This window comes from Durio zibethinus, chromosome 11, assembly GCF_047325235.1.
Source record: "Durio zibethinus cultivar Kanyao isolate XHJ-2024 chromosome 11, ASM4732523v1, whole genome shotgun sequence".
Taxonomy (NCBI): domain Eukaryota; kingdom Viridiplantae; phylum Streptophyta; class Magnoliopsida; order Malvales; family Malvaceae; genus Durio; species Durio zibethinus.
The window spans coordinates 15664842-15691081 of NC_143172.1; the positions used below are offsets into that span (position 1 = coordinate 15664842).

A 26240-nucleotide genomic window follows, 5' to 3' on the forward strand; every position below is an offset into this window, starting at 1 on the left:
AAACAAAGAGAGAGAGCAATATTTAGCCCAATTAGAAACAAAAAACAATGAAAGCCCAACGTACTAAAGTGTGCCCATCTCCATACCAAATATCCAAAATACCCTAAAAAAAAAACCGGGAGAACCTTACTCTTATCCATCCCCGCAACGGAAAACGGCTTTCTCCCACACTCTCGTCTCTCTCTGCAGCCAAAACAAAACATTGGATAACAACTTCCTGGATAACAAAACCAAGCCTTAGAATTTTACGGAAATGCCACTTAGGGCCTCACTCCCTTTCTCCTCTTACTCTTACCCTTACTCTTCTTCTCTCAACCTTTTCTTCTCTGCCTCTGCCCCCAAAGCCTCACCTTTCTCTTCTCTTCGCATCCGAAATAACCCAACCTCCTACTCCGACCGCTATTCTTACCCGTGGGACCACCAATCCTCCGTCGCCTCTACTTCACTGCAAGCCTGGCCCTTTCCTTCCGAAAATGTCATCCAATCGAACGGTAATAATAATAAGACGGATGTTGAAACGCGATATTTTGAAGGCCAAAGCGCAATCGAAAGAATCGTTCTTAGATTGCGAAACTTAGGGTTAGGATTAGATGAAGAAGACGAAGACGAAGATGAAATGGACTATTATAAGTCGACACCGCTGACCGGAGAAGAGAGGTTAGGTGATTTATTGAAAAGAGAGTGGGTTCGGCCTGATACGATGCTGATAGAGAGAGAAAAGGACGAAGCTGTGCTGCCTTGGGAGCGAGAGGAGGCGGAGGTGGAGGTGGTGGAGGAGGGAGGTTTAGGATTGAAGAAGAGGAGGTTCAAGGCACCGACATTGGCGGAGCTGACGATTGAGGATGAGGAACTGAGAAGATTGAGGAGGATGGGGATGTATTTAAGGGAAAGAATCAATGTGCCCAAGGCGGGGATTACACATGCAGTTTTGGAGAAGATTCATGATAAATGGCGGAAGGAGGAGTTAGTTAGGCTTAAGTTTCATGAGTTTCTCGCAGCGGATATGAGGACTGCTCATGAGATTGTTGAGGTTGGTTCTTGCTTTTGTCACTGGAGATGTTAGATGGTTTTTGTGTTTTTGTTTTCGCCCCATATTTGAAATTATATTATTGGTTTGTATAGTATCCAATTTGTTCCTATTCATGCAAGTCTATGACTTAAGGATTTTTGGTAATCTTCAAATTAAGTTTATAGCTAAAATTTTCTTTTCAAAAAAGAAAAAAAAATGAATGATGTTATAATGGAGGTGACATAGTTATAATAAGATTTTGTTTTTTTATTGAGTAGATTGGTTGATACATTATGCCTTTTGGTATTACTTGGTGAATGGTGATAAGGGATGAAATATCATGAAAGCAATCTAATATATTAGTATTGACTTAGTTTTCATTCCATAAAGCATGAGATAGTAAGTTTAGTCTTTGAATTATTTTTCACGACAGTTTATGAAATGGATGTGTGAATTGCTCATTGGACATGATAAAGGAACTTGTCATAAAAGTAACATGCCATTTAGTCTTTGATGCCAAGTAGAGGATCAAATTGTTCATGTTTTTGTGTAGATTTTGGTGTGACTAGGATATCTGTAGCCAAAATTTATAATTCCTTGCATTTGTGCTTTAATATGATGTCATGGCTCTGACTACCTATTACTACATAATATTCATGGCTTGAATTGATGGTCAGTGCCGTACAGGAGGATTAGTTATATGGAGATCTGGAAGTGTCATGGTGGTCTATCGTGGAAGTAACTATGAAGGTCCTTCTAGATCTCATTCTATTGATCGAGAAGGAGAAACTCTTTTTATCCCAGATGTTTCTTCTGCTAACAATGCAGTAAGGGGAAGTGAAACTGGCACAACTTCAACCCGAGAAAGGTGTGATCTGGTTGTGGTGAAGCCTGAATGTAGTGAAAGCATAAGTGAAGAGGAAGCTGAGTATAACAGCCTACTAGATGGTCTAGGGCCTCAGTTTGTTGAGTGGTGGGGTACAGGAGTACTTCCAGTTGATGCTGATTTACTTCCTCAAAAGATTCCTGGTTATAAAACACCTTTCAGGTTTCTTCCTGCTGGAATGAGACCACGGCTTACCAATGCAGAGATGACAAATTTACGGAAAATGGCTAAATTACTTCCTTGTCATTTTGCTCTGGGTATGTTCACTATTTCTCTCCATGATTTCTTACTTTACTTTGTCTGTTTGTGACATTAAATAAAGTTTTTCTATGTAAATATTCTTATAGGGAGGAATAGAAACCACCAGGGATTGGCAGCTGCAATAATTAAACTTTGGGAGCAAAGCCTTGTTGCAAAGATTGCTATAAAACGAGGTATTCAGAATACTAATAACAAGCTTATGGCTGAGGAGCTTAAGGTATGTTCTTTTACAACTTAGAGGCTTTAGTAACATGAATTTAGTGTGTTCTTATTCTTCTGCCTAAAGTTTGTTTCTTAATCTAAGCCATTGCACAAACAGCAAAATGTTAAGTACCCTAGCAGGATGCAAAGCTATGAATCATTGCCCAAGCATAAATTTTTACTCTTAAGAATTATGCTTAAAAATTGTTTAGCATAATGCCATGTCTAAGGATAAAGATAGTTTCTGTGGAAAAACTAAGCAATAAAATTGTGTGGAAAACTAAGAGTAAAATGTATAATGAAAAAGTGCTCATAAAGAATTATACAAGCACCTTAGGTTTATATACAACTAACTAGTGGGTAAACTAGGAAACTAAATATTCCTAAAACTGATCCTATAATTGAGGGATTGTCTATCCTAATTTTTTGTTCTTACTTCTAGGGATACAAATATTTAATTCTAGAGATACAAATATAAATATACAGATTACAAGATTACAACCGCTGTAAATAAGTGTTTTCCCACACTCCCCCTCAAGCTGGTGAATAGGTGTTTTGCATTCCCAGCTTGGAAATAATTTTTTGAAATGTAGCACTATTGAGACCTTTAGTCAACACATTTGCAAGTTGACCCTTAGTTGATACATATGGTGTACAAATCAACCCACTGTCTAGTTTCTCCTTTATGAAATTCCGGTCTACTTCAATGTGCTTTGCTCTATCATTTTGCACAAGATTGTGTGTAATGCTTATTGTAGACTTGTTATCACAGTAGAGTTTCATTGGTCCATCCCACTTGATCTTCAAGTCTTCTAGGATAATCTTTAACCATAGTAGTTCACAAATTTTTTGAGCCATTGCTCTAAACTTTGCTTCGGCACTTGATCTTGCCACCACATTCTGTTTTTTACTCTTCTAAGTCACAAGATTACTACCTAGGAAAGTGCAATAGTTGAGGTGGATTTTCTATCAGTTACTGAACCTACATAATCAGTATCTGTATATGCCTCTAAAATCAGTCCCGAATTTCTTTTGAATAAGATACCTTTCCCAAGATTGGCCTTCAAATAGTGCAATACACGATAGACAGCCTGTAAGTGTACTTCTTCAGGACTATGCATAAATTGACTTATCACACACAGTATATGCTATATCAGGTCTAGTATGTGAGAGATAAATGAGTCTTCCAACTAATCTTTGGTACATCTCTTTATCTATAACAGTATCTTCATTAGCTTTTCCAAGCTTATGATTAGGATCTATAGGGGTATTTGCAGGTTATACATGCGAGCTACCAGTTTCCTTCAGAAGGCCCATCATATATTTTTGTTGTGAGATGAAAATACTATACTGTGAGTGAGCTACTTCAATTCCTAGGAAGTATTTCAATCTCCCTAGCTCTTTTATCTCAAATTCTCTAGTCAAACACTGTTTTAGATATTCTCTCTCTTTTTCATCATCTTCAGTTGCAATTATATCATCAACATATACTAATAGAACTGTGACTCTCATTGAATTAGAGTGCTTGATAAACAATATGTGATCTCCTTGACTCTGCTTATATCCCATTGCTAGCATTACATTGGCAAATCTCCCGAACCAAGCCCTAGGAGACTTTTTAAGGGCATATAAAGCCCTTTTCAGCTTGCATACTTTGTTTGCTTTTAGATGACCTCCAAGTCCCAATGGAACCTTCATATATATTTCTTTTTCCAAATGACCATGTAGAAAAACATTCTTTACATCAAATTGTTGAAGCTGCTAGTTATAATTTGCAACCAATGATAACAAAATCCTAATTGTATTCATCTTGGCAACTGGAGCAAAAGTTTCCTGATAATCCACTCCATAAGTTTGAGTGTAGCCCTTAGCCACCAACTTGGCTTTATATCTTTCAACAGTACCATCCGTCTTGTATTTTACAATAAAAACCCAATTGAATTTTTTCCTTTAGGCAACTTTACCAGTTCCCATGTCTTATTTTTCTCTGAGGCCTACATTTCTCTTTTCATGGCTTGCCTCCATTTCTCATTAGATAATGCCTCGGATAATATAGTTGGAACAGAAATAGTGTTTAGGCTTACAAAAAAATTTTTGTGGGATGGTGAGAATTTTTCAAATGACACAAAATTAGAGATTGGGTATAGTGGATGCTTAGTATATTCTCTGGTTTCTTTCCTAATAGTAATAGGCAGATCATAATCACTAGCTATAGTTTTAGGAGATTCATGCTCATTTTGAGAAACAGAGTCAAAAATTGTAGTTATCTCATTTTCAGAGTTAGGATTAGGTTCTTGAACTTGCACTGGTTTAGGATCTGGAACTTTTCTTCTTGAGTACACCTGTAATTCCTTTATAGAATAAAGAACAATATTATCCTTTGTCACATCTTCTGTGTTTGGAATGGGTTCAGACTTAAATTCAGTGTTTAACTTGGACTCAGAAGAAACAAGTTTCAACTTAGAAGAATTAATGGGTGAAAATGTTGAAAAGGAGGACAAATCAAGCAAAAGAAAGTTGTTATCCTTATCTTCCATGAACGAAGTCTCCCCCTGAAGGTAAGGTTGAATAAAAAATGGTTTACTTTATTCAAAAGTGATAAATGCAGACACATAGAATTTTCTGGTAGGAGGATGATAGCACTTATACCTTTTCTAAGTTGATAAATATCCCACAAAAATGCACTTAATTGCTCTAAGATCCAACTTCTTCCTATTGTGACTGTGAACATGAACAAATGATGTACAACCAAATATTCTAGGTGTGAGGTTCTTTGTGGTATTAAAGTTGGGATAGAATTGTGAGAGTAGTTCCATAGGAGTTTTAAATCCCAAAATCCTTAGAGATAACCTATTTATAATATGTGTGGCAATGAGAACAGCTTCCCTCCAATAGGATTTGGGTATGTTTGCTTGAAAAAGTAAAGCTTGGGTTATGGCTAGTAAATGACTGTTTTTCCATTTTGCCCCTCCATTCTGCTGTGAATGACTGTTTTTCCTTTTTGCCACTCGATTCTGCTGTGGAGTATTAACACAAGATAACTCATGGATAATCCTTTCCTTTTGAAAATAGGTAGATAAACTTTGGTTGAAATAGTCTTTTGTATTATCAGACCTAAATCTTTTGATTTTTACTCCAAATTGATTTTGGATCATGTTTTGGAAGCTTAAAAACACACTATTCATATCTGATTTGAATTTAAGTAAAAATATCCAAGAGACCATGGTACAGTCGTTTATGAAAGAAACAAACCACCTTGCATAAAAAATATTAGAAATTGTAGAAGGACTCCATATGTCACTATGAATCAAGTAAAAAGGAGTAGAACTTCTTTTATTGCTAATTGGAAAAGACACACATCTATGCGTTGCAAGTTCACAAACATCACAATGAAAATTTTAGGCATTTAATCCTTTGAACAAAGAAGGAAACATGTTTTTCAAAGTTCCAAAAGAAGGATGTCTAAGACGAAAATGATAAAGCCAGATTTTTTCTTTATTGGGAGATTTTTTTGAAAGAAATGACAAAGGTAAACTATTCTTGATATTATTTGTGTTGCTTGATGTCTCAAGATAGTATGTCCTTCCTTCTCTTTAGCAAATCCAATACTCTTCCCCGAACTCTGGTCCTGAAATTCACAATAAGAGGGATACAAAGTCACTTTGCAATTCATGTCTCTGATAAGTTTTTGTATAGATATTAGATTAGTAGACAATCCAAGAACACGAAGAACATTTTTAAGAACAAACGAGGGATGAATTTGAGCATCTCCTATCCTACCACTATAGTAAGTGAACTATCTACAATAATAATTTTCTTATTACTAGGATACAAGGTATATATACTAAACTTCTATGAGGAATGTGTCATATGGCCTGTGGCTCCTGAGTCAATGACCCAAGAACTCGTAATAGGCTTAATTGAGACATTTAATCCATGAGAACTAGAAGCTTTACCTGAACTAGAGACCTTAGCCAAAGAACATATCCTAGTAGGCTTTTCGATGGTTTTAAATTGGCTTCTTAGTTTCTCAATCTCTTCTCTATCCAATTCTCTTTGTTCCCAAGACTTTTGTAGTACTTCGGTGGTTTTACCAATTGTCACTTCCTCAAATCGGGTAATAGTGGCAGATTTTGTTATCTTTGGTATGGTTATCTTTATTAGAACTAAAACGAGTCTTGATAACAAAGGTTTAACCAGAGATGATTCTAGGCAATGAAGGCCAAAGAGGGAAAAAATAAGACTGAAAGATTTAACAAGATTTGGCTATAAAGGCTTGAAATAGAATTCAGCAATGAAGGTTGAAAAAATTTTTTTCCCAAGAAGAGCCTAAAGCTTTGATACTATGTTAAAAAACTAAGAAATAAAATTATGTGGAAAACTAAGAGTAAAACTGAATGTATATAAAAAAAACTGCTCATAAAGAATTATACAAGCACCTTAGGTTTATATACAACTAACTAGTGGGTAAACTAGGAAACTAAATCTTTTTGAAACTGATCCTATAATTGAGGGATTGTCTATCTTAATTTTTTGTCCTTAATTCTAGGGATACAAATACTTAATTCTAGAGATACAAATATAAATATACAGATTACAAGATTACAACCAACTATAAATAAATGTTTTCCCACAGTTTCAGTCCCCATAATGACAGCAGATTATTACTTTTATTTTTCTACCAATTGTTGGCAATCTTTTGGCTGCCACGCAGCTTTACCTGATTCTTGCTATAGGTGAAAAGTTGACTGGTTCCTTCCATGCTCAACCCAGTTCAATTAAGATTAAATCCCAAACTTTTTGGGAGGTTTGACTACAACAATTCTTTTTCTATTTATGCTTGATCAAAGGCTATATACTTAGTATGACTCAATATAAAAGGTCTGTTGCTATGATTTCTACCATATGATCTTCCTCTACCTCTCACTAGTCCTTCTCAAACTGAACCATTTTTATGTCAAATCTCTTTCAACTGAGCCTGCCAAACAAATTGATTATTCTATGATACTCTTTACAGGAGAATTTAGATTATTTCTCTTGAGGTTATTTCTATTTTATTGTGGCCAAGAAGGCTTCAGGAGCACCTGAATGTCTACAACATGCAGTCAGTTGAGTAGGAATATAACACAATCAACTCGGTCAAAATAGCAACTCATGGAACAAACTAATGGTTTCGTTCATGTAAACCAAACCTCATTTAATTTGAAGATGTTAGAAACTTATATTAATTTATGAGCAATGCACATACATGCAAGGTAGCAATTATTAGTTAATTTGATGAAATGTAACAAAGATGCATAATAATCTCATTCTGATGGAAAATGAGACTAATGGATGGAAAGTTAAACTTGAATGTTGAGGGACACACACTGCTTAAAGTAGCATTATAACTTTGGTCCAAGATTATAAAAGTAGCATTTACCACCACAACTGTGTCATAACTCTCCTGCATGACATTTTTCCAAGTATTTCTTTGTATTCTTCATCGTTTAAGATATGTTGCACTTTCAAAAGGAGACAGAAGAATATTACACTCATTCATACAAGCAATTTTGCAGAACTTAACTGGAGGTGTTTTGCTGCTCAGAAACAAGTATTTTATTGTCATATACCGCGGAAAAGATTTCCTTCCAACAAGTGTTGCTGCTGCTCTAGCAGAAAGACAGGAGTTGACAAAACAGATTCAAGATGTTGAGGAGAAAGTGCGGATCAGAGCAGTTGAGCCAGCTCAATCAGGTCAAGATAAAGGACTGGCACTGGCAGGTACTTTGGCTGAGTTTTATGAAGCTCAAGCCCGCTGGGGAAGAGATATAACTGCTGAAGAACGTGAAAAGATGATTGAAGAAGCTTCCAAAGCTAAGCATGCTAGACTTGTAAAACGCATCGAACATAAAGTGGCTGTTGTAAGTATAATATGTATACCCTGATGGTTGAGATGAAAATTTTCACAAAAGAATTGGCATTTTTTAAACTATTCACTATTGTTGTTATTTTAAACCATTGGAAAATTAACCATGGAACGTTCTTTTACTGTATAAGCATGTTTAGCTTCTTGGCAAGGCTAATACTATGCTCTCTCTTGTATGCCAAATAAGCTTGATTTTATTTACCTTTTTGAAGATCTGAAACCGGCTGCTATTTTTGGTCCTCAGTTTACTATTAATTTTTTTTTTTTTAAATTTAGTTTCCAGCTTAGTGGATCTTGGTTGTTCCTATATGCTATAAACTTTTCCATGGTTGTATCTTCTCTGAGTTCACAGTTTGTTTTAGTTATTTTACTTATTTGTTTATTGATGTTAATTGAATGCTTGAATGCACAAACAGGCCCAAGCCAAAAAGTTTAGAGCAGAGAGGTTATTAGCTAAAATAGAAGCCTCCATGATCCCTGCTGCTCCTGATTATGACCGAGAAATAATCACTGATGAGGAACAAGTTATGTTTCGCAGAGTTGGTTTAAGAATGATACCATACTTACCTCTTGGTGTGTAATCTTTTCGTTTTGTGATTGAAATTTGAATTCAGGGTTAAAATGCTGATGGTTTTATAATGATATACCAGGTATTCGTGGTGTTTTTGATGGTGTCATTGAGAATATGCATCTGCATTGGAAGCACAGAGAACTTGTGAAGCTAATAACCAAACAAAAGACCCTTGCATTTGTTGAAGATACAGCAAGGCTGTTGGAGTATGAGAGTGGTGGGATACTGGTGGCAATAGAAAGGGTCCCCAAAGGATATGTTCTTATTTACTATCGTGGAAAGAATTATCGTCGGCCCCTTAGCCTAAGGCCAAAAAACCTTCTAACAAAATCAAAGGCATTGAAGCGCTCAGTTGCAATGCAACGCCATGAGGTTTGATCTCTTACATTCTGATTTTATTGTTGTACTTATAACAATGGTTCCATATTACTGTTTTGTCTTACATCATACTATTTGCAGGCTCTAAGTCAGCATATTTCTGAACTGGAGAAAACCATAGAGCAAATGAAAAAGGAAATTGTAAGTGTTCCTTTTCCTCTCTATAGTCAATTCTTAAGTCCATGGATTTAAATTGTGGTTATGGCTGCGTTTTCGATCGCGTCGTTTTAATTGAGATTGTGGATATAAAAGAGATTATTGTGATCATTATGATTGTGAATTTTTTTAATTTTGTACAACTTGTTATAAAATATAATAGTTATAATTATAATTATAAAAATACTTATTTTATAATTTTTAAAGTAATTTATGATATTTTAATTCTTTTATTTATAAGTCAAAATATTTTATTCACATTTTGTAGTTATAATTTAGAATTAATATAAATATTAAAATACTTTTCATTAATATACCCATGAAGTTCATTGACATAAATACTATAAATACATAACATGGAAAAAATATCTATGAAGTTAACATCATAATTTAATTTAATTAAAAAAATTATGATGAACATTTTAATTATTTTTTTATAACGCATGATTATTGATGGAAGATGATTAAAACCTAACTTTTTGAGCATGGATAAATATACTTTACCATTAGATCAAATATTCAAATAAAATAATTAAAATAACTAATTAAACCAAAATAGTATAATAATTAGTAATTTAATATTTATCAACTCATAAAAAATACAATTAATAATATCACAATTATCGAAATTATATAAAAAATTACTTATTATTTTTAAATAATTATACATGGCTACGAGCATAAAAATACAAAAAAAATTAAATTCACTAAGTAACAACTCACATTTCCTTTTAAACTTTTAACTAAATTATTAAAAAAATTTTAAAGTATTCATTTTTTCGTTGATCATTTGCTTTTTCCTCTCAAATTTTCACCTAAACAAGAAAAAAAGAGAAGCAAAATATAAGTTTAGGTTTTAGAAGCCACATGTGAGTAGTACCCCAAGCCTTCAAATTCGCACCTAAATTTTATGGTAGAAAAGCAAAAAAAAATAAAAAATAAAAAATCTATTATTGGTTCGGCTAAACCAAAACCAACTGAACCTCTGCCACTTTATTCTCAAAATTTACACTTTGTTTCTCCTTTAGTCTAACTCAATTTCTCTTTCTCTTAAATTCCATCAGCGGCAGACCTCCCTCACTCATCACCCACACCTCTTATGTCTCCTAATCTCTTCTATGTTCCTCTCACACTGTCTTTGCTTTCTTCCTCAACCCAAGCAGCTACCCACACCATTACTGAACACAATCTTGACGGTTATGATAATGTTTTGCTTCCTCTCAACTCTCAGGATCGTAGAAATTTGCAGAAATCAAGTTGTTAAATTTGCAGAAATTTATGGACTTTATGGACTCTTAGTGTTCAACAAGATCCCTGCTTGAGTCTTAAACTTTATGCTAGATGTATGTGCCTACCTAACATAAAAGTGATTCTTAGCAAGTGTTATGGACTTGAAACCATTATTCTTGGGCACCAGAAATTTATATCTTGATTTTAGATCTTTTTCCTTGCATGACACATTTCTATAATAGTTGAAACCAAACTGGCTATATAAACTTTAGTTCCACTGAATTGAACACTGAGGTTACTCATAGTTCAGTTGTCTTGTACACCTGTCATTAAAGTTTTTGTTTTAGGAGTTCTGCCCATCATAGTCAAAACTCCAATGAATGAGATTTAAATTTCATTACTGGAGATCAGAGAAGGGTACGAACTATATCGTTGAACTAGTTAAAGGCTCACGATACATTGCTGGATTTGAACATAATACTGTAATAAAATAAGATCATAGTAACATACAAAACTTGAGTTCCAAAGGGTGCAATGTTTAAGATAAAACATAGATATTTAATCAATCTTTAAAAAAAAGGCAAGATTAATCAGATAATTCTTCATAGTGGAAGACATGATTTTTAAATATTATTCAATGAATCAGTTTGAAAATGCAGCTTTCATTCCTTTTTAAGCAGTTGTATACTGCAAGGGAATATGCCTTGTAGTTAACCTTCACATAAAAATAAATATTAACAAGGAAAGAATAATAAAGGATACTAATTTTTTCTTTGTAAATGTTGAAACCTTTGAAACTGTGCTTGTCAAAAGATGAGTTGTGAATAGAAAAAAAAAAAGCTTTGACTCAAACAAATGAAGATTGAAGGTTAAAATAATGCAAGTAAACTAAGCAAAAGAAAAAGTTAGAAAAATGGGGGAATATAAGCAAAAAGGAATGAAGAAAGAATGTAAAATAAAATCACCTCTAAGCAAATGTAACCATTGGTGGCAAGCAACGCTACATGGGTGGATTTGTAAAGTAAACAACCAAGGGTAAATGTTGACTCATTTGCTTCCAATGAGCTAATTCCTTCCTCAATAAGGCATAATCCTTCCCAAGTAACCAAAGGCATGACTTCTCTCCCTTCCCTCCTAAGCAACCAACTTTTTTCCTTCATAATTCATGATCCGTCCCAAGCAATGAAAATGCCATGCAAATCATTTGTATTTAATGTCAGAATCACTTCTTTTATGGGAAAAATTTATCTTGAAGTAATCAAGTCTCTTCCTCTATAAGAAAATTTCCTTTGCACTCGATTAAAAAACTTATGGATGAAAATGCTTAAGCATATAAAAGGGATACTTGACTCCTTGATTAACCGTACACCTAAATTTTTTCTCCATCACTTATTTCCCTCTCTTCCTTTATAAGGAACAAAATAACGTAACACTATTAGGGCATGTGGCTCTTAAAAGGGGAAATTAACTCCCCTTTATTATAGCAAGCAAAATGAAGAAATCTCTAGAATAAAATTATTTTATTTTTCTATATTTTTATTATTACAATGCTAGAATTGCATGAAAATATATAGGCTAACAACTGAATATTCTCAGCCTTAAAATCAAAGATTTTCATGCATTAAAACAGCTAATCAAAGGAGTAATTTACTTTCTACACATAAGAAAATATCTAATAGATTTGGTGTAATTACCCAAATCACTCCTTATTCTAAAAATAAGAGACTTAACTAAAATATATAAAGTCAACTAATCAAGTAATAATGAAGTTTAGATTTTCACACTCTCCTTCAAGCTGGGTGGTAGATGTCAATCATGCCCAGCTTGGACTTCAGATTCTCGAAGTTGTTTTGAGAGAGAACCTTAGTGAGTATGTTTGTAGTTTGGAGGTATGTGGGAGTATAAACTAATCTAACAGTTCCTTCCTTTATCTTTTCTTTGATGAAATGATGATCAATCTCCGCATGTTTAATCTTATCATGATGAACATGATTCTTTGCCATACGTATGGTAGCTTTGTTGTCACAAAATATCTTCATGGATTCTTTTGTAGAGACCTTTAACTCCCCTAGCAATCTTTTCAGCCAAATTCCCTCACTATGTCATGAGACATAGCTCTAAACTCAGTTTCCACACTACTTTTAGCCACCACAGATTGTTTCTTGCTTTGCCAAGTAACCAAAATTTCCCACACATAGGTGCAATAACTAGTAGTTGATCTTCGATCAGTAACGGATCCAACCCAATCAATATCAATGTAAATTTCAATATTTTGATATGATGTTTTCTTAAAAAATAACCCTTTGCCATGACTCTTCTTTAGGTACTGTAACATTCGATACACAACCCTCAAGTGTTTCTTGGTTGGGTTGTTCATGAATTTGCTTATCAGGCTAACTAAAAAACCGATATCTAGTCTTGTATGAGAGAGGTAGATGAGTTTCCCAACAAGTCTTTGATATCTGCTCTTATTTGTTGGTGGACTTCCTTCTTCCATTTCTACCTTATTCGTTGTGTCCATAGGGTTGTCAACAGGTTTGCATCCAAGCATTCCGGTTTCCTTTAGTAAGTCTATGACATGTTTACGCTATGAAACAAAAAAGCCATTCCTTGAGCGAGCTACCTCAATGCCAAGAAAATATTTGAGGTATTCCAAATCTTTTTTTTCAAATTCTTTGGCTAGGAGGTTCTTTAGGTTGCTAATTTCTTCCACATAGTCTACAGTAAAAATAATGTCATTCACATAGACAATAAGAATGACTATTTTTACTTCAGGGGAATGTGACAAACATGGTGTGGTCAGTCTAGCATTGTGAAAAACCATACTTCTTTACCACTTTTGTTAGTCTATCAACCCATGCACGTGGGGATTGTTTGAGAGCATATAAAGACTTTTGAAGCTTACATACCTTGCCAAAATTGTCTTGGTTTTTGAATCCTAGAGGGATTTTCATGTAAACTTCTTCTTCTAGGTTGCCATTAAGAAATGCATTTTTGACATCTAGTTGGTGGAGTGGCCAATCTAGATTTGTTGCCAATAATAATAATGCTCGGATTGAATTAAGTTTAGCAACTGGGGCAAATGTTTCCTCATAGTCAACACCTTAAGATTGAGTAAATCCTTTTGCAGTAAGGTGAGCTTTGAATCTATTAATACTTCCATCTGCATTGTGCTTGATCGTAAAAATCCATTTGCACCCAACTAGATTTCTTCCTTTGGGTAATTTTGAAATCTCCCATGTTTTGTTCTTTTCTAAGGCCTTGATTTCTTCCAGAATAGCCATATTCCATTTTGGTGGCATGAGTGCTTTATGAATATTATTGGGAATCTGCATATTGTTTAGTGTGGTAACAAAGGCCCAATAACTAGGTGATAAACCTTCATAAGAAACCTCATTACAAATTGGGTGTTGAGGACATGATCTTGCACCTTTCTTTAGAGCAATCGGTTGATCAAGATAATCAAAAGATTTAATTGAATCAGATTTAGTAAGAGTGTTACTTGTGTTGGTTTCAAGTATTTCGAGAATCGGTTTAGATTCTTGGTTTTGCTTTGAAGGTGTACATTTTCCTAGATCTTTTTGAGTGATATGTCTTCTTGAATAGACAATCAATTCTTTGTTTGTTTTCCCTTCTGTGGATTTCGGGCTTAGAGGATTGGCTTGGATGTTTTGAACTTGAAAAAGAGTTGGAGGATCTAGTTGGATGTTTTGGATGTGAAAGGGAATTTGAGAAGTGTTTGGTGGTCGGTAATAGGATCTTCCCAAAGTTGATATTCCTGTGTAATTGGATTCTCCCCCTGAATGGTGATTTTAGGAAAGTAAGATTGATTTTAAAAAAAGGTAACATTTATGGAATGGTACAATTTCTTTGTTATTGGTGAGTAACACTTGTATCATTTTTTATTTGAGGAGTATATGAGAAATATGCATTTGATGGATTTGAGATCTAATTTGCTTTGGTTTTGTTGGCTGGTAAGAACAAATGCAGTGCATTCAAACACTTTAATGGGAATAGACAAGATGATTCAAAGGTGAGGATAGGAACCGAGAGGGATTGGTAAGCGTTTTGAAATTTCAGGACTTGAGAAGACATTCTACTTATAAGATATGTAGCGGTAAGAATAGCCTCACCACAAAAATGCTTAGGTACATGGGCAGTCATCATGAGGGATCTTGCAACTTCCAACAAATGTCGATTCTTTTTTTCAGCAACGCCATTCTGTTGAGGAGTGTCGACACATGAGTTTTGATAAATTATACCATGCTTCACTAGATATGATCTAAGAATTGAATTGTAGTATTCTCTCTCATTGTTGGTTCTCATCATTTGGATTTTGGTTTTAAATTGAGTTTGGATCATATTATTGAAGTTTTGGAATAGCTGGCCCACTTTTGATTTTTCCTTCATAAGGAATACCCAAGTAACCCTGGTGTGATCATCATTAAATATGACAAATCATCTGGAGCCAATAATGTTATTTGCTTTGGAACAGCCCTAAATGTTATTGTGTATCATTGAAAATGGATGGGATGATTTGTAAGACTGATTAGGATATGTGGTATGAGTATGCTTGGATAGTTGGCAGATTTCACACTGAAAGTTGTTAGGATTTTGATTGAATAATGAAGAAAACAACCTTTTGAGGTATAAAAAATTTGGATGACCTAACCGATTGTGCCATTACATGATAGTATTTATCTTTATTATTACTGAAGGATGAAGCCACACAAAAAGTCTTTTGATATTGTTTTTCAGAATCATTAGCTTTTAGGATATAGAGTCTTGCACATATCTTAGCATTGCCAATCAATTTCCCCGAGTTCAAATCCTGAAATTTACATATATTTGGAAGAAATTTAGTAACACACTTAAGGTCTCTTGTAAGTTTTCATATAGACAGTAGATTGCAACCTAGATTTGGGACAAACATAACAGAATCAAGTGTTATCTCTTTAAAAATAATAACATAACCTATACTAATTACTTTTGAAAGTGAACCATCAGCAATTCGAATTGTGAAGTTTATATGACATGGGTTGTAGTTACTAAATACAGATGCATCCCCAATCATATAGTTTGAAGCTTTTGAATCCACAATCCATGAATTTGATTTCTCTAGTTTTACATTTAAGGCATTTAGAAAATTACCTTTTTTGCTAAAGAACCTATTCGAATAAAAGTGGTAATGTGCTGTAATGATTGGGAAACACTAGCTCTGGGGTTAGAGGTAACCCCCAACACGAGACTCTCCTTTTTGTTGGCCATACTGGACTCCGAGTGAAAATTTTCAAAGGTTTAAATCGTGTGTTGATACCATGAAGAAATCTCTAGAATAAAACTATTTTATTCTTCTATATTTTCTCATTACAATGCTAGAATTGTATGAAAATATATAGGTTAGAGACTAAATATTCTCAACATTAAAGCCGAAGATTTTCATGTATTAAAACAGTTAATCAAAGGAGTAAATTTACTCTCTACATATAATAGGAAAATATCTAATGGATTTGTGTAATTACCCAAATCACTCCCTATTCTAAAAATAAGAGACTTAACTAAATTAGATAAAGTCAACTAATCAAGTAATAAGGAAGATTAGATTTTCACACAAAAGATTTTTTGGAAGAATTTTTTAGACATTTTAATCTACTGAAGATTTTACTTGATAATCAAGTCTACTTGGTGGACAAGTTAGTGTGGTTTTATATAAAAGGGAGTCTCAATACGATTAGATATGAAAGAAAATGTAAATAGAGTTGTAGGGTTTTAAAAGTTTGGGTGTCTACACACCTCATGGGACTAAGGGAGAGTGCCCATGGGTGAATGGTTTGGTTTTGGTGAGTGTTTTGGGATTGGTTTTAAGTTTGTGAGGAGTTTATTCCCTTTTTAAGAGCCACATGTCAAACTCTAATGTTTTTCACATTTGTGATATTTATAGAGTAAAAAGAGGGAAATAGGTAATGGAATAAAAGAATTTGCTGGATGAGGGTGTGTAGGTTACTAAGGAGTCAAGTAACCATTTGTCATGCTCGAGCATCTTCATCGATAAATTTTCTAAATTGATTGTAACTGACTTGATTGCTTAAAGATGAACTTTTCTTAGTCAACAAGTTATTTCTTCATTGAATGCTAATGACTTGAAAGATGGTCGGGTTGCTTGGAAAGGATGATAGCCGATGGAGGAAGGAGCTAGCTTAGAGAGAAGTCTTGCTTCTTAAGCAAGCCCTTAAGATTTTGAATGCAAAAATGCTTCAGGGACCTTTTGCTTACATAAGGGTATTATATCTTATTGGGAAAGGAATTAATCTATCAGAAGTAAATGACTTAAGAGTTGCCTTTGGTTGTTCACTTTTATAATTCTCATGTAGCTTTGCTTTCCATCAACGGCCACATTGGCTAGTTTCTTTTACGTTCTTTTTTCATGCTTTTATGCTTACTATTTCCGAACCTTTTAAACTTTCCTTGGTTCGGGTCAAAGCCTTGATGCCTTTATTTGCCATTCATAGTTTTGATCTCTAAGGCTTTGTTTAGATGACTGGTGGGAAGGGATTTTTAAGCATCGAAGCCTCAAGACAGCATTGGACACTTATGGGTCCAATGATGAAATGACTCATTGGCACTCTTGGAAAGCACATCCAAAGCCTATTTTCCTATAGTTAAGAATTTGAATTAAGACAAAAAAAAAGAAAAAAAAGCTAATTTTATATTTGAATTTATTTCTATCACGACAAGAAATCAAAACAAATCGAAATCTTACACATTACAAGGTCAAAATCCATTCTTCTTACAGAACACGAGAACATCAAATCTGCAATAATCATACCTACCAATAAGCAATAGCTTGCTCAACAATTTTGTTATTTTTTTGAATTAAGAATGAAACTTATTAAAGCTTCCCCCATTCACATCATCTTGCTACTTTTAGATAAGAACATATGCCAAAGATAGACATAATTCTCTCTTAAGAAAGAATAATAAAGTTACTGATTTTTCTTTGCAAATGTTTAACCATTTGAAACACTTGTGAAAAAGATGAGCCATGAATAGCAAAAAAAATCAAGGTTTTGATTCTAACCAATTAAAATTGAAGAGTTAAAACAATATCAGTAGACTAACTAAGCAAGAGAACAAGTTAAAAAGGTGGGGAAATAGCAACCATAAAGTCATGAGGAAAGAATGTTAAAAAAACTCAATAATACGTGAATGCAGCAGCATTGGTGGCAAACAACGTTACTAAGGAGGATTTATAAAGTGAACAACCAAAGCAAATGTTGACTCATTTACTTCCAATGAGCTAATTCTTTCATAAATAAGATGTGATCCTTCTTAAGTAACCGAAGGACAGCTCGAGCTTTTTGCATTCAACGTGTTAAAACTTTCTCGAAGAAGACTCTCCCTCCAAAGCAACGAACTTCTTCCTCTATAAGCTATGATCCTTCTCAAGCAACCAAAACACCATGTATATCATTTGCATTCAATGATGGAATCACTTATTGTATAAGTAAAATTTATCTTCTAGTAATCAAGCTTGTTCATATATAAGAAAATCTTCTCTACAATCATTAAAAAAACTTATGGATAAAGATACTTGAGCATGATACTTAAACTTCTTAATTATCCATATACATTCAACTAGATAAGTTTTTTCTCCACTACTTATTTCCCTCTCTTATTTTATGAAAAACACAAGAACACAACACTACAGGGATTGACATGTGGCTCTTAAAAGGGAAATGAACTCCCTTTTATCATAGAAAGCAAAAGATTTGATGAAAGATTGTTTTAGGTAATTTTGAATTTGCTAAAGATATTGTTTGCTAATCAAGTCTACTTGGTGGGTGAGGTATGAGAGGAAGATGTAAGTAAAATTGTAGGGTTTTACAGGTTTGTATATGTAGACACGTCATGGGATTAAAGGAGAGTGCCCCTGGATGTGAATGTTTGGTTTAAGTTTGGCAAGTGTTTTTTGATTTTTTTTTTTTATGATACACTAGTTCTCTCTTCAAGCACCATGCGTCGAACTCCAATGTTTTGCAAATTTGTGATCTTTATGGAGGGAAATTAGTAATGTAATAAGAGCATTCATTTGTCAAGAGTACATAGGTTACTAAGGATTTAAGTGTCTCTTTGTCATGTGCAAGCATCTTCATCTATAAGTTTCCAAATTGATTGTAGAGTGAGACTTTCTTACATGGGAAAAGACTTAATTGCTTGAGGATAAACTTTGCTTATACAAAAAGTGATTTCACCATTGAATGCTAATGACTTAAAGGGTTTTTAGGATCCTTTGGAAGGATGACAACTTGAAAATAGAGATAAAAACAATGTTCTCTTAGTGTTATTTTATTAAAAGGAATCCCTAAATATATAAAGGAATTAATACGTACAAAGAAACCCACAAAATTAGTACACAATCATTCGAGGAACAAATAAAAAATCAAAAATTTAAATCCCAACAAATCAGGAAATTGATCCTTGATTTGATACATAATTTGTCAACACTCCCCCTTAAGCTGGAGAATAGATATTTATCATTTTCAGCTTGTCAATAAGACTCTCAAAGCTTGGTTTATGTAGTCCCTTTGTTGGGATATCTACTACTTGTTGCTTTGTAGGAACATAGGTCATACAGATTACTCCCATATTAATCTTCTCTTTATAAAATGCCTATCAATTTCCATATGCTTTGTTTGATCATAATGCATTGGATTATGAGCAATACTTATGGCAGCCTTGTTATCACAATACAGTTTCTTAGAGTATTCAGCTATCATGTTCAATTTTCCCAAAAGTCTCTTTAGCCAGATAAGTTCGCAAGCTCCTTGTGCAAGAGCTCTAAGTTCTGCTTCTGCACTACTTCGAGTAACAACAGATTGTTTCTTACTTCTCCACGTGCCAAGATTACCCTAAACCTTCATACAATACCCAAAGGCGGATTTTAGTCTTCAATTGATACTGCCCAATCTGCATCTGTAAATGCTTTCACATTTTTTTGTTCATTATTCTCAAACAATAAAACCCTTACTAGGTATATCCTTCAAATACCTTAAGATTCGATACATAGCTTCAAAATACTCCTCAAATGGAGAGTGCATGTACTGACTTAATACACTAACCGTAAAAGCAATATCAAGTCTTATATGAGACAAGTGGATCAGCTTTCCAACCACTTGTTTATATCTTCCCCTATCTACTGAAATTCCTCCTTTCTTTCCAAGCTTCACATTGGGATCTATCGGTGTATCAGCTGGTTTATAGCCAAGCATACCAATTTCCTTTAAGAGATCAACCATATATTTCTTTTGGGAAACAATCATGCCTTTCTAACTCCTTGCAACTTCCATCCCTAAAATGTATTTTAGTTGTCCAAGATCCTTAAGTTCAAATTCTTTTCCACGAGTCTTCTTTAGCCTTTCTGTTTCTTTAGTGTCATCACATGTTAATATAATATCATCAACAGAAACGATCAAAATAATCTTTTTTCCATTTTGTCAGTGATTGAAAAAAGGAGTATGATTAGTTTGTCCTTGGGTAACTCCATGTCTTTTTATTGACTTTGCAAAGTGATCAAACCAAGCCTTTGGTGATTGTTTTAAACCATAGAGAGACTTTTTCAGTTTGCGTACCTTCCTATCATTGTTTCCTCTTTCAAAGCTAGGAGTCAAATTCATATAAACTTCTTCATCCAGCTCCCCATTAAGAAAGGCATTCTTGACATTCATTTGGTGTAATGGCTGGTCAAGATTAACAGCTAGTGAAAGCAGTACCCTTATTGTATTCAATTTAACAAATAGAGCAAAGATTTAAGTGTAGTCTACTCCAAAAGTTTGAGTAAATCCCTTCGCAACTAAGCAAGCATTGTGTTTCTCTATTCCGCCATCTGAATTATACTTAATAGTAAACACCCACTTAAATCCAACTAGTGTTTTTCCTCTAGGCAACTCCACAACATCCCAAGTCTCACTTCATTTCAATGCTCTCATCTCTTCAAGTACAACAGCTTCCCATTCTGGGATTTTTAGAGTTTCATGAATATTTTGTGAGATTTTAGTTACCTCAATCTTTTCTATCATGGCATGAAATGCAGTAGACAAACGATTGTAGGATAGATAATTGGACAACAGGTGTTGAGTGCATGATCTTACTCATTTCCTGAGTGCTATAGGTATGTCTAGATTGTTAGGTGGAGTGCCCACTAGTAATAGTGTGGCATGCACAATCTTTTCTAATTCAAAATTTACTTGTGGATGGGTATTCATTGGTGATGGTGTTGTAGGCTTAGCATTTTTTGATTCAGAATTTACTTGTGAATCAGATTCTTGGCAATGCGGCTAGGGCATAAAAGTTTGTACCTCCTAAGGTTTTGGTTTACGTCGTGAATAAATACGGAGTTCTGTTTTTTGTTGAGGATTAGGCATAGATGAATCTGTCCTTGTTTCCAACTTTGCTTCTGTTGATGACACAATAGGAATAGCAGAATGGAAAAATCTCAAAGCCTATGTTCACCTAATATCTCCCTTTGAAGAGTTGGTTTTGGGTGGAAAGGTTGATTTTCAAAGAATATAATATTTAATGAGACATGTTTTTCTCGTGGATGGACAATAGCACTTATACCTTTTTTGAGTAGGAGAGTACCCAATAAAGATACATTTTATAGCTCTAGGTTCTAGTTTCCCATGAGATGGACTTTTGTTGTGAACAAAAGATGTGCAACCAAAGACTTTTGGGGGTAAAAAAGTAAACAACCTAGTTTGTGGATATGATTCAAGAAACATATTCAATGGTGTTTTGAAATTGAAAACTCTTCTAGGAAGTCTATTGATCAAGTATGAGGCAGTTAAAATAGCATCTCCCTAAAAACACTTAGGAACATTATTGTTAAACATGATAGGACGAACAACTTCTAATTGATAATGATTTTTACGTTATGCAACCCAATTTTGTTGAGAGATGTTAACACAAGAACTTTGGTGAAAAATTTCATTTTCTTTTAGATAATTACCAAGAATTAAATTGAAGTATTCCTTCCCATTGTTTGTGCAGAAAATTTGGATTTGAGCTTGAAATTGTGTTTGAACCATTTTGTGAAATTGCTGAAAATTTGCTTTAGCATTAGATTTGTCTTTTAATAAGTAAATCCAACAAACTTGTGTGTGATCATCTATAAAAGTCAAGAACCACCTAGTTCTAGTTATGTTATTTTCCCGTGAAGGTCCTCAAATATCACTATGAACTAAAGAAAAAGGTTTAGAAAATCTATATGGATGAGTAGGAAAAGGAACATGAGTGTGTTTGGCAAGTTGACAAGTTTCACAACAAAAGGAATGGACATTTTTATTCTTAAAAAGAGAAGGAAAAAGAGTTTTTAGATATGGAAAACTAGGATATCCTAATCTATTATGCCATAACATAATTTCATTAGAAATAGAAACAGATTCACCATTTGGAGCCAAAGCTTGTTTATTCACTTGTTGAGGATCCTTAAGATAGTACAAGCCTTCATGCTCTTTAGCATTGCCAATTATCCTCCCCAAAAGTAAATCTTGAAACTTGCAATATGAAAGATAGAACTTAGCCATACAATTTAAGTCCTTTGTCAATTTACTAATAGACACTAAATTACATGTTAAATTAGGAACATGCAAAACTGAAAATAATGTCATATTAGAAACTTTAATGTTTCTTTTTCTAGCAACAGAGGATAGTTATCCATTAGCAATACAAATTTTAAGGTTTCCAAAACATGAATTATATATGTTGAAAACAATTCATCGCATCCAGTCGAATGGCAGACGCCCCAGAATCTACAATCCAAGATTTCTTAGAATATGATTTTGCACCCAAAGCAGAGATGTAGTTATCTTTTTGTGCAATTGTGAACTTTGGAATAAGTGCAGTTATTGGTTTAGAAGTCACATTTGATACACTCTCGAGAGAGACATCCGCTATGGCTACTTTGGCCATTAGAAAAAAAAAAAAAAGAAAAAAAAGAGCAAACCTTGCTCATGAAAACAAAGATAAAAACAATGTCATCTTAGTGTTATTTTACTAAAAGGAATCCCCAAATATATAGAGGAATTGATATGTACAAAAAAACCCACAAAATGAGGATACAATCGTCCAAACATAGAAACAAATACCAGAAATATAAATCCTAACAAATAAAGAAATTGATCATGATTTGATACATAATCTCTCAACATAGCTTATGGAGTAAGGAGTTGGCTTACTTGGAAAGAAATCTTGCTTCTTGTATCTTGAGCAATGAATGCAAAAAAGCTTGAGAGACCCTTCGGTTACTTGAGAGGATTTTAGCTTATTGGGAAAGTAATTAATTCATTTGAAGCAAATGATGCGAGAATTGCCTTTGGTTGTTCTCTTTATAATTCCTCTCATAGCTTTGCTTGCCACCAACGAGGGCATTTGCTTATTGGTGAATTTCTTTTACATTCTTTTTTCATGCTTTCATACTTGCTATTTTCAAGTCTTTTTAAACTTTCGCATTTTCTTTGTTGATTTTGTTTTAACTATTCATTGGTTTGGGTCAAAGCCTTGATGCATTTATTTGGTATTCTTAACTTGTATCTATAATAAGACTACTTCTTGACGATTAAAATTTTGAATTAAAAAAAAAAAAAGAAGTTATTCTAGGTTTGAAATTAGTTCTTTCATAACAAGAAATCAAAGCTAGCCAGAATATTATACCTTACAAGGTCAAACAAAATCCATTCTTCATACAGAACATGAGAGCATCAAGTGTATAACAATCATACTTATGGTAAGCCATAGCTCACTCTACAATTTGTTAATTCTTTTTTTTTTTTTTTGGTACATTTTGTAATTCTTTGCAAGAAACAACATAACTTATTAAACTTCCCCATTAACAGCATATCTTTATTGCTTCTGTACAAGAATATATGCCAAAGACAAAGACGTTATTCACTCTACAGGAAAGAATAATAAAAGATGCTAAATTTTTCTTTATAAGTGTTTAACCACTCGAAACACTGATTGTCAAAGAGAGGAGTTGAAAAAAATGAAGGCTTTAACTCAAACCAATGAAGATTGAAGAGTGGAAACATCAATAGACTAACTAAGCAAAAGAGAAAGTTAAAAGGGGTGGGGGAATAGCAAGCACAAAGTCATGAATAATGTAAAAGAAGAAAAAAAACTAAGTTAATGGAACTATTGGTGGCAAGCAATGCTACATGGTAAGATTTATAAAGTAAACAACCATAGGCATGTGTTGACTCATTTACTTCCAATGATCTAATTCCTTCCTTGGTAAGGCTTTATCATTCCCAATTAACCTAAGGACCAGGAGCTTTTGTATTTAATGTGTTGGACTTTCTCAAGAAGACTCCCCCCCAGGCCCAGCACACAAGCAACCAACCTCTGTCTTCCATAAGACGATCCTTCCCGTGCAACCAAAACACCATGTGAGTCATTTGCATTTGTTGTCAGAATCACTTCTTGTATAAGCAAGTAATCAAGCCTCTTCCTCTATAAGAAATCTCCTCTATGATCAATTAACAAACTTATGGTTGAAGATGCTCGAACATAGCAAAGGGATACTTTGACTCCTTAATTAACCATACACCTTCAACCACATAAGTTTTTTCTCCATTACTTAATTTCCCTCTCTTCCTCTATAATAAAGAACACTAACGGAACACAATAGGACTTGGCATGTAGCTTTTAAAGGGGAAATGAACTCCCCTTTGTTATAGAAAAAATTAATTTTGTGGCACACTTATCCAAATCTTGTGGTTTTCAACGGTGAAGATCCCACAGTTAGTACCGAGCCATTCTATATGCATGATTGGCATTCAAATATACTTGCAATCAATCTCCAGAATTTTAAGGAAATTGGTTCTGCAATTCTTTTTTAACTAGAGAAGAAAAAAAAGCGCTAAATATCTTGTGTTTAGGACAACTTTGTTAGGTAGATCACAGAATTGAACCAACATTGGCTAGCACCTTTTAAAGTAATAATATGATTGCTAATCTACACATGGTGCTGCATTATTTATGATTACTGGTGTGCCATAACCTTTCCCTTTATTAACGCCTAGTTAATGAGAGAGTATGCAATGGTCTGTGGTCAGACCTATGAGGCTATAACGTGGGAGACCTATTTTATTTTTTAAAATTGACTGGAGGAACTTGTTAGTATTTCTTTTCTTTCCATTCAAGTGGGGGAAAGAGAAAGTAACTCTGGAAGATTTTGATTCTTTATGCATTTTATACTTCCAAAGTATATCGTTGTACATATTTTCAATCTCATTATGCTTGAAGTAAACTGGAGAAATTATTGTTGATTCTGTAGGGTGCCTCTCAAGATCAAGATGTTGAGGATGATAATAACGGGGGCTCAGGAAGGCGTGTGCAGTTTGATCCCGTCTCAGAACTCACCCAAGTGAGATACTATGTTGCTACTATTCTTGTCTTAGACATTTGTTGCATAGATAACTTTTTTGAGTTGGAGATGGTTTTTTGTTAGAAGCTTCAGTTGTTCTTTGCAATTATTTTGTTACAGTTGAGGAAAAAAATGATTCTTTCTAAGAAATAATTTATCAAGTACACGTTTGCAGAGTGAGGATGAAGCTTCATATATGGCATCTATAGGTGATGATAAATATGATGATGAGTTTGATGACTATGAAGATGATGGTGAGTTTGACGACAACAATGAAGATGAGGATAACAACAGTGACAGGGAAGTTGATGAAGACTCTTTACAATTAAACTTTGAAAAGGCTGACTTACGCAAACATCGCTGATCAAATTTCTGAAAATTTTGAACTGACTAGATGGTGTCTTTCTTGTTCTCCATAGCCCTTTGAGGTAATCACAGTCCTCCATTTAATCTTTTAATCCTGCTACATTGTTTCTTCAGGAATTTTGCAACTCCATATTACTGATGATTTTTATTTTTTTCCAGTCCAAATAATTTTCTTGTTATGCCCTTTTTTTGTGTTACTTATCTAGAAGCTGTAAAATCATTAATGTTTTCTTATATACATCCATCCTTATCTTCCTTTCATCGGATTAGGTTGGAACATTGGGATGGATTGGTGTGGAATGCATATCGTGGATGATTTTTTCTTCCCAAGTTGCTCTGCTTGTTAAATGGGGAGGAAGGGCTGGCAATAATGCATCAGCTGCTATGACCTGGCTTATGCCTGACATGGTGTCAGCTTCATTTTCTGCAGCGATCTGTTCATTTAACCCCATCATGATTGATGCTTGGAAACACTGCTCCAAGTTCTGTCTGGGCAGTTTTTTTGCCACGCTTGAGTCCATATTTGATAATTTATTTTCATTGCTCAAGGAATATAATATCTCCCATCATAAAAGCCACTGGATTTATTGTAATTACTGTTTATTTTGGGGTTAATACAACGAAATATGATCGTTTTTTCTGTGGATTGGGCTAGGCCTATTTTACACTTTTGGGTGTCACATGTCCATATATTCGTGTACGCTTATTGCACCCATTTTTTTTATGATAAAAATACTCTCGTAGTAAATTTCTTAACTAACCATCGTCTCTTTCCAGTCTGATTTGAATATTATATTTTTGGGAAACGAAAATACGTATCTGAATATTTTTACAAGTTAACGAATTATATAA

The 26240-nt window shown here is 34.0% G+C and overlaps 1 protein-coding gene across 4 annotated transcripts; it reads left to right on the forward strand.

Annotated features, from left to right (window-relative positions):
• The first annotated feature begins 65 nt into the window (after positions 1 to 65).
• On the forward strand, positions 66 to 26028 carry LOC111289250 (CRM-domain containing factor CFM3, chloroplastic/mitochondrial-like). Of its 4 annotated transcripts, XM_022880122.2 has the most exons (10): positions 115 to 1030; positions 1687 to 2152; positions 2243 to 2373; positions 7916 to 8260; positions 8682 to 8838; positions 8916 to 9208; positions 9296 to 9355; positions 24933 to 25022; positions 25198 to 25450; positions 25659 to 26028. In XM_022880122.2, the coding sequence occupies exons 1-9, from the start codon at positions 254 to 256 to the stop codon at positions 25384 to 25386; spliced, it is 2508 nt and encodes an 835-aa protein (XP_022735857.2). In that variant the 5' UTR covers positions 115 to 253; the 3' UTR covers positions 25387 to 25450; positions 25659 to 26028. The 4 variants fall into 4 exon arrangements, with proteins under 4 accessions (XP_022735860.2, XP_089624214.1, XP_089624215.1 ...); XM_089768088.1 differs by lacking the exons at positions 25198 to 25450; positions 25659 to 26028 and adding an exon at positions 23344 to 23381 and having other exon boundaries at positions 71 to 1030; XM_022880125.2 differs by lacking the exons at positions 24933 to 25022; positions 25198 to 25450; positions 25659 to 26028 and adding an exon at positions 14580 to 15754 and having other exon boundaries at positions 66 to 1030.
• Positions 26029 to 26240: the final 212 nt, after the last annotated feature.

Bases quoted from the DNA above. Each gene is read 5' to 3' on its own strand.
- LOC111289250 (XM_022880122.2), top strand. From the start codon at position 254: ATGCCACTTAGGGCCTCACTCCCTTTCTCCTCTTACTCTTACCCTTAC. The intron at 9,209-9,295 runs GTTTGATCTCTT...TACTATTTGCAG, and splicing joins TTGCAATGCAACGCCATGAG to GCTCTAAGTCAGCATATTTC. The intron at 25,023-25,197 runs GTGAGATACTAT...ACACGTTTGCAG, and splicing joins CCGTCTCAGAACTCACCCAA to AGTGAGGATGAAGCTTCATA.